The following is a 14,015-nucleotide window of genomic DNA, read 5'->3' as shown; positions in this document are numbered from 1 at the left end:
ATTAATCTTAAGAGTTCATACCTCTTTTACCTTCTGCCAGATAACATTTCGAAGACCTAAAGATATTTATATCTTTTTTAGTCTTCTTTAGCCTAAAAACCTTCAGTCTCCTAAAATTTGAGATGGTGTGTATACCCTGTACACCCTCCAGTGTAACCCCCTTGAATACTTGCTAACTAGAAAGGAACATTTTTAAACTGCGGTGCTCATAAACACCCTCACTCAAGAGAGAAACAATGTGGAGTTCAAAGTTGTGATCCGCACAGAGAAAGCTCTAACAATGCCAACTAAAGCTTGGCCCAATCTTCTATATCTTCAAAACAGGAAAGATGTGACAGATTTTCTGAATAAGAACTCCGATTTACTATTGCACTGGTTCTCAACCCCTTTTCAATGCTGCAACATCTGAGGATGAGGAATATGATCATTCTCATAAGAAACAAGATTCATGAAATGAACAGAAAGGGGGTGAGGTGGGTGAAAAAGCCACTAGTATGTCTGATTCTGATAATTCTAGATTTAAGAGTAATGATGTTTACTATACTAACAGCAGAAATACAGATTAAATGTTAAAACAACATAAAAAATTGAAATGGGAACTTTATTAATATTCTAATAAACTACAAGTATAGTTAGCCAGAAAGCCCATTAATGAGCTTTCCACTTTGTAAAGCTTTACTCCATGTTTAATACATAAAGCTATATTCCACTCTCCTTCCCCCAAATGATCACAAAAGGATTTTTTTAAAAGGGAGGGAAAGGTAAATAAATTCAACCCTATGAAAGACCAGAAAACATTTCTCCATCAAAATTGAAAGTGGAAAAGCCAAGTATGTTCTGTCACTTTAAAAACCATATATTAAGATAAAATGATAAAATAGTGTCCCCAAAATTAATACAGGAGAATGTGCCAATCAGTAAAATAAATCTGAGTGTCAAGAATGGTACTAAAAAATCAGAGATGGTTTTGAGGGTCTATTGGTGAATATAAAAGAAAATGATCTAGTAACAAAGCGAATAAAAACAAACTTAGAATTCATACATCTTGAAAAAAAGACCCCTTTTAAAAGATATACAAATAAAAGAAACTAAATTTTAAAAAGTGAGTGGTGGAGGGAAGCATTCAACAATTCACAAGTTTGGACCTATGGACCAACATTTATTTCTATGACATTGATATGAAGACAAACTGATATAAAATTATCAAAAGCTGTAATTTAATTGGACCACAGACAATACGCATCTGATACTGAAAGATGATCACAGATTCCCAGTGATGCAATGAGTCCTTGGGGTAGGCTGGCAGGGCAGGTCCTAGAATGACCAGAACCCCAGAATGGTTACCTTCATCCCTAAGGAGGCTTCAGCCTTCAGCAGCATCCTTCAGGGAACATGCCAACATCAAATTTTTCTAAATGCATCCCAGTGTAAAAAAGGTTTGGAGACAAGAAATGAACAGTGATTTCCCATTAACAGAACAAATAGGTGACAAAAAACTGAGTCTTCAGTTTTAAAAATTACTTTCTATGAAAGTCTCTCATTGATAAGAAAGTCTCTTAGTCTCTAGAAAGTATCTAGTCTAGGTTGTTTTCAATCTTCCAATTATTTTCTGCATTATACCAGCCCTTCCAAGAACTTTATAATGGTGAGACCTAGTCTGGAAAAAATGAAGATTCTCAGCAAGACACAATGGAAAAGTTTAAGACAGTTCCTTAATGGCCATCTTAATTTAGTAAATATATCCTGAGTACAAATCACCAGAAGTTTGCTTTAACTATGATGAATTAGTCATTGACCCAGAGTAGCAGTACTTATTTTGTCTGTGTCTATCCTTGCTATTATCAATTCTGGTTAATAATTTTTTCAAAGTCACTACCTATTTTCACCTTTTTACAAATTCGCCTAGAGGTGCAGTTAAACTGTACTCACCTGAATCTGAATAGGAAGATTATCTTTGACTGTATTTAACAGGGTCTCTGTGGGTTTGTCTTTGCACATTAAAACCAGCTCCAAGTCCATATCATCTTTAATCAGCAAGCCTTTTGCAACCAGGCCAATCCTCATTACACCACACAATGTCCGACCACCTTGATCCCTAAAAATAAAAGTCTGCATGATTACTTTCACAACCTATTTCCCAAACTATAACTTAATCATCACTTGGCTTCCTGAATATCCTAATGAACTGATAAGGAAGTATGTAAATCCAAACATCCAGGTATCCACAAAATTAAGTCTCAGATTTGAGGCTTATAAAGTATCTATCTTTCCTCAAGGATTCAATGGGGAACATATTTCATACTACAGATCTTGTAATTCTTTACTACATTTATATTGCTTAAGAAAACTAAAAAATGCTGCATCCTCTTAAATATTTTTTCAAATTGTTCTTTTTAAATTTCCTTCTGGCCAGGTGCAGTGGCTCATGCCTGTAATCCCAACACTTTGGGAGGTCAACGCAGGAGGATCACTTGAGCCCAGTAGTTCAAGACCAACCTGGGCCAACACAGAAAGACCCTGTCACCACAAAAAAAATTTTTTTTAATTAGCCAGGCATAGTGGCATGCACCTGTAGTGCCAGCTACTCAGGAAGCTAAGAAGAGAGGATTGAGCCCAGGAGTTCGAGGCTGCACTGAACCATGTTTGCACCACTGCACTCCAGCCTGGGTGACAGAATGAGATCCTGTCTCAAAAAATAAAAATAAAATAAACTTCCTTCTGTTTTAGGAGTAATTAGGGAATTTGTGAGGAACATGAATACCACAGTATATTGAGAAAGAACATCAGCACAGAAATCGAAAAGACCTGGATTCTACTCGTGGTGCCTGCTGACTCAGTATCCACAACAGTAAAATGACTATTGGCTAGATGAGCTAAAGTTCCTCCCAACTATATCACTCTAAAATGCCTCCCATTCTATATCAGCTTATGGGGAAGGGAGAAAAATGTGATAAAAGTATAGAGCTAAGGAAGGAAAGATTAAACTGCCAGCATATGTATTCCAAATCCAGGAGTAGCTAAAAGAGCAAACACTCAAAGAACATCAACTCATGAATGGTGCATAAGAAAAGTGCTCATCTATCCTTGATTTTAATTCTAAAAGTTTCTTATTGGTTCATTTCCCTTAATCACAAGTGAAAATATTAACTAAGCTTAACCGTCTTTCAACAAATAAGCAAGAGTTTGAATATGGCAAACATATTACAGGAGTTGCAGTCTCTCTTGCTCCTGAGGCTTACTCTGTAGTTAAGCAACAAAAGCAGTAACAGTTTAAGTGCCCTGCTTAAAAGGGGAAAAGAAAGTAACATCTGAGCACAAACAGGTGTCACATATTCTCACTTAAATCTCACCACAAGCTTCCATTTGGAAGACAAGAAATATGAGCCTCAGAAAAGTTAATTGTTCAAGTTCACCACGAAAGTAAAATGGCAAAGCCTAAATTCAAACCTAAGTTGTTCTGACCACAACATTCAGGTCCCTTACATTATATGATTGCTTCCCAAGTTCAGAAAAGGGAGAGGTCAAAATTAGAGATGTCAAGCAAGGCAAACTGAAAGTCTGACTTCAGCAGAATCTTGATCTGCCTAGATGGAAAACAGTCATTCTAGCTATAAGCAAAGAATCAGCAGAGTTGGGCAAGAATCAGTAGAGTTGAGAATAAAATGGAAAGGGAGAAAGGAGAGAAACAAATTGTGGCAGTGGAAACTAGAAAGGAAGTTATAAATAATCCAGCCATGGGTTCAGTGCCTGGCACACTTATAGAGATTCAATAAACATTAAATCAATGAAAAACGATAAAGGTGGTATAAATATAGACATAAAAAGCATTTTAAAGCAGGTGACCCAAGTGTAAGCAATTGTCTGATAATAACAATAGACAATCAGTCATCTTTGATTTCTTCTTCCTCTGTATCCTTGTCCTCTCATTCTTCCAAATCTAATATTGTAATGGTTTATAAATTCTCCCTGTATACTCACCATCAAACTTGCAAACCAGTTTCTTCAGGCTTTTATTACCTCTCATGTAGACCACCTCAATAACCTCCTCCTCACTGGCCTTTCTGACTGACCTCTGTCATCTCCAAAGTACTGTATACAGCAACCAGAATAATCTTCCAAAGGCACAGACTGGGTAACACTCTACCTACTATTTCCTTGGTGTCCCACTGAACACTTGGACACCTACCATATTGGAAAGCAATTTAGAAAATGACATCGCTTCCTGGTTCAAATCCTGGCTCTGCTACTTACTGTGTGACACTGGACAAATTTCAAATAACTTGACTTCTTTTGAACCTGCTTCCTCATTTGTAAAACAGGAATAATACCTTTCTCACAGAGTGGTAGTGAGAATATATGTAATAAACCTTGGCCAGAGCCCAAGAGATATTAACAGCTCAGTAAATAACAGTTATTATTATTCCTCAAACAATTCCTATACTTTCTCATACCTAGATCAGTGCTGAGATTTATTTTTTTCTTTCACTTTCACCACCTGCCAAAACCCTACCCACCCATCCATCCTCTGAGCCTATTCCAAGTGCTACCTCCTTCATAGAGCTTTTGCAGACTCCCAGAACCAGCACATCATCATCTCTCCCTGCTCTGTATTTTCACATGTTATTCACAGGAAATTGAAGCATAGATGCTCAGAAACCTGGATCTGGAGTCAGAGAAACTTGAATATGAATCCTGGCTCAACCACACATATTTACTAAGTAGCCTTAAGCAAGTTAAAGTTTGTTAATGATTCTGAGTCACTCGTTTTTTTATAACCAAGTTTGGAGCACAGGAAATTTCACAAGTAAAACAGGAGTGGAGGAAGGAAGATAATAATATTAGAGACTAGTAGATTTGTTGCGAGATAATAGGAAAACTACTGTGGTACAATAGTTGGCACTCAATAAACAGTAGCTATTATTAGCTCAGTTATTAAATTCTAAGCCAAAATTATGATATACTTGGTCTTATTAGCCCACAGGTAGAAGACAGCATGATTGAGCAGAAAATAAATTCCTAATTCACACAGTTGAATTTGAATTTAAAAACCGGACCACAGCAATTACTGTAAAGCAAGCAACCCAATGTATTTGAATTTAGTATATGTAAATTTCTTAAAATTAACAAAATTATAATATTCCTAATAATATATATTGTAGGACCTTGTATAAGTTGACTTTTGAATCCATTTTTAAAAAGGTAAAGCATTAAGTCAAATTAAGAGAGCATAGGTAAAAGCTGCCTAACAGTGCCTAGCAATGGAAAATGCTTAATTGCTTAATAAATACAAGCTACCCCCCACCCATCTCTGTGTCCTTCAGAGTGTTTAACACTCACCAGGCACACAATATATGTTTATTACCAGAATACAACTCTGTCCTTGGAAGACATGCCTGCCTCTGATATAAGAATAGAATCATTCTGCGCTCCTTGAGTTCCACCACATGGGAAGGATCACAGGCAAGGGCTCAACCAGGGACTATTCCACAAAACGGAAAGACTGTATATAGACAACCAAGAGCATCCACACACAGAAGTGTATTTTAAAATCCAGGCACGGCATGGTGGCTCATGTCTGTAATCCCAGCACTTTGTGAGGCCAAAGCAGGAGGATTGCTTCAGGTCAGGAATTCGAGACCAGATTGGGCAATGTAGCAAGATGCTGTCTCTCAAAAAAAAAAAAAAATTTTTTTTTAATTAGCCAGGCATGATAGCACACACTTACAGTCCTAGCTATTCAAGAGGCTGATGTAGGAGAATCACTTGAGCCCAGGAGTTCAAGGCTACAATAAGCTATGATCACACCACTACACTCCAGCCTGAGCAACAGAGCACCCTATCTCTAAAAAAATAAAAATAAAACTTCAAATAAAAGTGTGGAGCATATTATCCTGTAAAAGTCTTTAAATCACAGACCTCATCCAGTTAAGCAAGTCTATAGGAGTGCTTTCCAAAATATGCCAGGCTTGAGAAGCAACAAAATTAGAAAATTAAAAAGACCTAAACTTCACTGAAATGTACACTTAAAATCAGTAAAAATAGCAAATCTTATGTTATATATTTTACCACAATAAAAGAAGTTTTTAACATGACATAAACATGTAGCAAAGTGCAATTTAAATCTAGAATGCATGACTATTTAACTTGCACAAGAGCTGAGATACACATAGAACTAAATAATTAGATACTACTAATGAACATGAACTCTAAATCTAACAGTAACATTTGTACAGACATCATACATGAGAAAAATTACACTACATTTCCAAGAACCTTCAAACTGACAAGACTATGACCAGACACAACGTATAAACTGCCTGTAAATAGTTAAAAAAAAAATTATGCTCTTCAGCAATAAAACTGACACACTGAGTATCTTTCATCTGAAGATAAAAAAGGTTATACTACCTTTCAGTGAAAAAAATCCATTTATCAATACTTTTCTACTATTATTTACCACATTGATTTAAAGTTAAAAGCTGCAAAAACTCTGTAACCTCTTTCATTTACAAATTGTAGCCAAAGCAATGTTTTTAAATTTATTCATACAGTATAGTCAAATGAGTTCCATCTTTCAAAGTTAAGACACTTATTCCAATCATAGTGACAACTGCTCAAAACAGCAACTTTAAGCTTAGCCTGGCATAAAAAGGTTATAATCTAACTCCAGGTACCATTTCAGTTTCACTAATCTATTATTGTCACAGCACTCAGAATATGCTACTATAATTGTTGAAGGGTATGGCTCCCATTAGATCTTTATCCAATCCACAAATATACAAATAGCAATTACGATATGCAAGACACTGCTAAATTTCTGGGAATCAATGAGGTAGATATAGTCAAAAATACCTTTAAAATATATTTTCCTACACTCTTTCTTCTATGCAAGGATTTTTAAATGCCTTACAAAAATGATACTTTATGATCTCCCCAGAGATCAAAAACACTATTTATTTCAAAATTTAGGAGGCTGAATCAACACAGGAAAAAGATCATAACTTTCAAACATAATGATTTTAAAGGACTTGGTGTTCTCTCAAAAGGGATCCTAAACAGGTCCATTTTCTTTCTCTGGCTCTAATCTTTATTCTTTTCTTGCTTTCCTTTCAAATTTAACTCAGAAAATCTCATGTAACATTTACTTCCTTGGTTATAGTCTTATATAAACATAAGACAAAATCCAAAAAACAGCATTAACACACACTCAATCCAGCAGACCTTAGAGCTTTGCTGTGCACTCTAGCACAGCGTCCCAGAGGTCAGTCCACACTCACTTGGAATAGTTTTCTCCGGCCTCATCTTTCTTCACTTCCGTCTCACCCTCTGTTTTTGTGCCTTTATTTGTTTCATCCAACCAATCTGAGACATGTTTAAGAGCACATTCAACAGTAGATACCATATTCTGAACAGCTTCAAGTTCCTCCGGAGATGGATAGATTGTTGAATGTTTCACCATAACATGGCGATCATCATTAGCAAAAGATCGAATAGATCTCTGTTAAGAAGAATGGAAACAATTACTTCAACAAAAGAAACATCACCTGAAAAGGATAATATACAACTATATCTTTAGCCAATCCATAGCACTGACTGTCTACTGTAAGAGTTAATACTGAAACAAGAAAAAACTGCTCAGGAGTGGGAAGTAAAACCGCATTCTATTGAACTCCTCACCAGAAAATGAGAGATCTTCCACTCATGTTTTGGTAAGATTCACCTCAGTCACTCTTGGCATTATTTATAAATAATGTTATCTTGGCCAGGCACAGTGGCACATGCCTGTAATCCCAGCATTCTGGGAGACTGAGGTGGGCAGATTACTTGAGGTCAGGAGTTTGAGACCAGCGGGCCAACATGGTAAAACCTCGTCTCTACTAAAAATACAAAATTAGCCGGGTGTCGTGGCATGCACCTATAGTCCCGGCTACTGAGGAGGCAGAGGTTGCAGTGAGCCGAGATCATGCCACCGCACTCCACCCTGGGCAACAGAGTGAACTCTGTCTCTAAAATAAACGAATAAAGTTATCTTTTAGCTGAACTGACATATTCTGAATAATACTTCAAAAATGTCATCCACATCATGCATCATCTACAAGAATCAGATACTTCTTAGCTTCAAGAGAGTCCCAGAAATGCAGGATGGTGAGTGACTCATAAACTGCCAAAGACTTCTAACCTTTCCAAACTGCCAAAGACTTCTAACCTTAAAAAAATTAAGATTTCAGGGCTGGGCATGGTGGCTCATGCCTATAATCCAGCACTTTGGGAGGCTGAGGTGGGAGGATCGCTTGAAGGCCAGAAGTTGGAGACCAGCCTGGGTAATGTAGCAAGATAGAATCTCTCCAAAACATAAAAAAAGTTAGCTGGACATGGTAGCAGGCACCTATAGTCCTAGCTACTCAGGAGGCTGAGGCAAGAGAATCCCTAGAGCCCAGGAGTTCAAGGTTAAGTGAACTACCACTGTGTCACTGCACTCCAACCTGGGCAACAGAGTAAGACCCATATCTCTATTTAAATTTTAGAATGTGGGATTTCACAATATAGAATAATACAAAATAAAAAGTTATCTGTGAACACTATAAGAAAACTATTAAAAAACATTAAAATAGTGTTCACTATTTAACATTCAAACCTTTGGTGCAAGGCTTTAATTTTTTAAATAGATTAGTGGGAGACATTCCAAATGCAGAGTGGGAAAAATACACACTGCAAAATGACAAGCTAACTTTCAAATACATTATATTCTCAATCAAAATCTCCTCAGGATTGATTTACTTAAACCTCAACAAAAATCATTTTAAAGCTCATTTGGGGAAAAACATAAATGAGAGTATCAAGAAATACTCTACAAAGATGGATGGGTGGTACCATTAACTAAAATGAAATATCAAATCAGTGCAACAGACCAGCACCCAGAAAATGAATGAATTTCATGAAAATTTAACAGAGTAGATTCCATACACTCATGAGTCACACATGCAAAAACCTTTAAATTTTTCCAAATTTACAAATATCACGAACACACTTATACCAATACACAGCAAAATGAACAAGGATAACTTAGTGAGTTTTCCATAAAGCCTAAAATATTCTATTTAAAAGCTGGTTATACTGTCTTTACTTACATGAAATTATGTGTTAGTACATGGTAAATATTTTGTTTTGAAGTCCATCGCAAACTAAAACATTCTCAATTTTTATGAACAGTCTTGTCTCTTTTGTTCTTGTCTGAATATCTATGTTTAAAAATCACATTATTTTTGGGTAACAGTAAATTAACACTATAGTGTCACTGTCCTCTATAAAGCAAAGAAAACTTTGGTTGAAAAGGTAATCATTTGAAAACCTCCATCATTATATAAAAACACAGCTAAAATAGATTATAAAGCTTTTCTTTCTCTCAATAAAAATCACCTGCCCAGATGTTTTTCCTGCTCAACGTCCACAACCAGTTTTCCAACTGGTGCAGTTTGCCACAAAGAAACAAATTTTTTAAACACTTAGTGAGACATATTCATATATCCCAAAATAAGTACTAGAGAACAAAAGAGTTGGAAATGCTAGGCTGTTAGCTAGGCTTATGTACTTGCTAAATTACCTGGTCCTGCACACTGGCCACACCTGAGCAAAACTGCATCCTGCTACATTACATAAACATTTGTCATTTATCACACAAATAACACTGCCAGTGTTAAATCTAAACATGTGACATCTAACATTCTACTGGATGTGACAGGATAAGCATTATGAAACAACAGTAGACACGCCGGGCATGGTGGCCCACGCCTGTAATCCCAGCACTTTGGGAGGGCAAGGCAGGCAGATCACCTGAGTTTGAGACCAGTCTGACCAACATGAAGAAACTTTGTCTCTAGTAAAAGTATAAATTTAGCCAGGCGTGGTGGTGCATGCCTGTAATCCCAGCTACTTGGGAGGCTGAGGCAGGAGAATCGCTTGAAGCCAGGAGGCAGAGGTTGCAGTGAGCTGAGATCACGCCACTGCACTCCAGCCTGTGCAACAAGAGCAAAACTTCATCTCAAAAAAAAAAAAAAGAAAAAAAGAAACAACGGTGACAGGAAAAACTGAAGAAATGCAGAGAAATTTTATTTACTCAAATAAGCGCTAAACAACAGATTTTCTTTGAGTATTAAAAAAATAAATCAGACTGGGCACAGTGGCTCACACCTGTAATCCCAACACTTTGGGAGGCCGAGGAGGATGGATCATCAGAGGTCAAGGAGTTGGCCAACATGGTGAAACCCCATCTCTACTAAAAAAAACAAAAATCAGCCGGGTGTGGTAGCGCACACATGGAATCCCAGCTACTCAGGAAGCTGAGGCAGGACAATCACTTGAACCTGGGAGGCAGAGGATGCAGTGAGCCGAGATCGTGCCATTGCACTCCAGCCTGGGCAACAGAGCGAGACTCCGTTTCTTAAAAAAAAAAAAAAAAGACAAAAAATTTTATCAGAAGAACTATGCAGAAAGAGAAAATTCTCATTGCAATCTGAGATCTAAAAGGCAAGTAATAAGAGAAACCAGAAAATACTCATCAATTAAATTATGTAAAAACACAAAATTTATACAACAGAAAATCTAAGCTGAATTTAAAAAGAATAAACTAAGGAAGACATCTTCATCCATTCTGACAAATAATAAAGCATTTCTTTTAGTTGTTAAGAATATCAAGACTATAAGAAATGAGCAGAATGAGAGGTAAATAATTCACATGGTAAGATACAAAAGAATCAGTGTGGTTTTTTCACATTTCACCACATAACTAAATGACAGGGAAAATCCCAAGTTAACATTTGTTCCCACCATCTAGATCTAAAATATCAGAATTTCTTCTCTAAGGAGTCAGCTGATTAAGTTATAATCCTTGGCACAAATAGTTTTAAAAGCAAGTAACATTTAAAAAAACACCACCAGGCTGGGCATGGTGCCTCATGCCTATAATCCCAGGACTTCGGAAGGCTAAGGCAGCAGCAGGACTCCTTGAGCCAAGGCGTTCCAGACCAGCCTGGGCAATAAAGCAAAACCCTGTCTCTACAAAAAATTTAAACATTTGCCAGATGTGGTGGCTTGCACCTCTAAGGCCCAGCTACTTGGGAGGCTTAAAGAAAGAAGATACTTTGAGCCCAAGGAGTTGGAGTTTGCAGTGAGCTGTGATCATGTCACTGCACTCCAGCCTGCATGATAGAGCAAGACCTTGTCCCAAAAACAAAAACAAAAACAAAAAACATAATCACCAACAGACCAGCTAAACAACATATTCGAAACATACTGGTGATTAATATTTTCTGCTTTTTCTCTCATTTGTAATGTGTTTTTAAAATCTTCGCCGGGCACGGTGGCTGATGCCTGTAGTAATACCAGCACTTTGGGAGGCTGAGGCAGGTGGATCACCTGGGGTCAGTTCGAGGCCAACCTGGTCAACATGGCGAAACCCCGTCTCTACTAAAAATACAAAAAATTAGCTGGGCATGGTGGCGGGCACCTGTAATCCCAGCTACTCAGGAGTCTAAGGCAGGGATAATCGCTTGAACTTGGGAGACGGAGGTTGCAATGAGCCGAGATCACGCCATTGCACTCTAGCCTGGGTGACAGGTTGGGACTCCATCTTAAAAAAAAAAAAAAAAAAGAAAAAAAGAAACCTTTTCTCGCTTCTACTTAGGAGAAAAAAATTCACATAACACCCTCCAGAACTCATAATACTAAGGGGAAAAAAAAATCAGCACATTTTACCAATTAAAAGCCTAGGCATCAGAGATTATGACCTCATCTAACATCACAAATTCAATTTAGGTCTGAACTCTTCACAAAAAGCAAGGTCTCTTTGATTCTCAATTCAGTGCCCCTACTATACTCAGCACTTGACCCTATTATTCGAAAAGTATGTGAAAGAGGTGGCTTTTTCAGTTAAACATTCACACATATTATAAACTTCTACATCATTCATATCACTAATTAAAGGACTGGTTCAGAATTTTTAATTTCCACGAGAAAAAAACTGAACTTAAAAACATAGCTATTTGTATCAGTTTGCTAATGCCAGTTTTATTAGAAAATATTATTTATGAGCATTTCCTCCTTTAATAATTCATGGTCAACAGGCTCACGGGGCCCTACCTTGTGGTTTACAGGGCTTGTAATAAATCTGAATTCATTCGCTTTGAATAGTAGAGTGCCATCTTTATATGATACACTAAAGCCAAAAATTAACACCATTGTTTTTCATTTGCCCTCACTGTTAACATTTCCAATTTTAACTAGAGTCTTTTGTAACTAAATTATGAAAATATCCACAATAACCTACCATGGTTTTCTATAGTATTTTAGCTTCTTTTTCCGATCTTTTCCCCTCTTTCTTGTCGTCTTCACTAGACACTGTTTTGTGTAACAATACCTCCTCATAAGCCTGAGTCCCCTGACAGCTCAGTGTCAATACAGCAAATATGTTTGAAGGCTTGTTCTCTGGAACACACCTGCAAGAGAAGAGGAAAACAACTTCAAAAATGCTTATTTACTATTAGCTTCCAATCTGAGTGTGCAGCCCATAAACATGTTCCTGATAAAAAAGAAATAAACTCAACAGAGGAAAATTCCCTAAGTTCGAACAAAAAGCTAACACATATTTGAAGGTCTGGGCCCAGGAGCATAGGTGATATGGCCAGAAAAGCAAGCCTCCTGTAGCTACAATGTGGCAGATGGCTGACTTGTACTCAATGAGATAAATACATTTGCAAAGAAATTCAGTCAAGAAGCACCACCTGAAAGAGTAACACTACTACTGACGGCAACAATGTTGCAATTAACCATCGGATTTTCAATTAGAAATTGGCATTGCTCAGATCCATCTGAAAATTCAGTAAAGACACCTGAAAATACAACACCATGATGATTATTCCATGATGCTTTTACATTGGATACTGCCGTTAAAGAGTACATGTTGGCACAATGTTCTTTAATTTTTTTTCAGTCTAAAATTCAGCATGCTTGGTTGACTCTACTCCCTAACTCCCAAAAGACCCTATTTATCGCTGGGCCTGTATGCACTGCTATGCCAGACTCCTGAATATTCACTAGATCCTGACTTCATTACCCCTGGATGTCTCTCACCAGAATTCCACCGCATTATTTCTATCCAAAGGCCTAATCATTGTTATCTATTTTGTTCCACTTTTATGAGATTTTATTCCAGACAGAGTAAAAGTAAACTTTTCTGAGCACGATGAAATACCTTATTATAAACCCAGCTACAAGAAGAAAAAAATTAAAAAAAAAAAAAAAAAAAAAAAAAAAGAAAGCAGAGCTAACATCGAAATACAGCACATGCTTTAACTATGTGGCTATAAGACGACATAATTTACATACCATATATCATATAAATTCACAAAGAAAATAACTTTCTCTTCATTTAAATATCTTTCCTTTAAACTAACTTTTCTTTAATAAGGAAACACCCTATTGTCAGTAACAGTTTCTTAATATTATCAGTTAGACCAAGTGAGGTGACTCATGCCTGTAATCCCAGTGTTTTGGGAGGCCAAGATGAGAGGATTGCTTGAAGCCAGAAGTTCGAGACCAGACTGGGCAACAAAGCGAGACCCTATCTCTTTAAAAAAATAATGATACTATTTAACAGAACAGGTTCTAATAAATAGGACTTACTTTATTACTACTCATATCACATTAAAGAAGGAATGCACAAGTGCTGCAATTCATGGGATCCTTTTGGACAATCAAAAAACAGGGATTAAAATATGATCCCACAAGAGATATCTCAAAAATGTTCTGTCTAACATAATACTAAATATAATACTAAAATTATACCTTTCATATAAAGACCTTACTATATAACTAAAGTCTTCAGCATCTCCCATTCCCAACCCTACTCCATTCTAAGGGATTCGGCTATTCACTATTTAGCTGTGAATCCAGCAGCCAAAAAGGATTGCTATGTGTTCAGTCAATAACAGAAACAAAGTACATAAGCTTTCTTTACATAA

At 36.8% G+C, this 14,015-nt stretch overlaps 1 protein-coding gene across 2 annotated transcripts in view; it reads right to left on the bottom strand.

The window, feature by feature from the left end:
* STRBP (spermatid perinuclear RNA binding protein) overlaps positions 1 to 12,495 on the bottom strand; it is a 60,704-nt gene extending 48,209 nt beyond the window's left edge. The window contains exons 1-4 of one of the 2 annotated variants that reach the window (XM_025359911.1): positions 12,319 to 12,495; positions 9,129 to 9,231; positions 7,278 to 7,498; positions 1,930 to 2,095 (exon numbers count right to left, since the gene is read on the bottom strand). In XM_025359911.1, coding sequence (XP_025215696.1) covers positions 1,930 to 2,095; positions 7,278 to 7,459 — 348 coding nt within the window. In that variant the 5' untranslated portion in view covers positions 7,460 to 7,498; positions 9,129 to 9,231; positions 12,319 to 12,495. The remainder of the gene's footprint in view (positions 1 to 1,929; positions 2,096 to 7,277; positions 7,499 to 9,128; positions 9,232 to 12,318) is intronic. The other variant, XM_025359910.1, reaches the window with a different exon arrangement.
* Positions 12,496 to 14,015: the final 1,520 nt, after the last annotated feature.

The sequence above is a fragment of the Theropithecus gelada genome, chromosome 15 (genome assembly GCF_003255815.1).
Source record: "Theropithecus gelada isolate Dixy chromosome 15, Tgel_1.0, whole genome shotgun sequence".
NCBI lineage: Eukaryota > Metazoa > Chordata > Mammalia > Primates > Cercopithecidae > Theropithecus > Theropithecus gelada.
The sequence above is the reverse complement of the archived record's forward strand: the minus strand, read 5'-3'. Positions and strand labels throughout refer to the sequence as shown.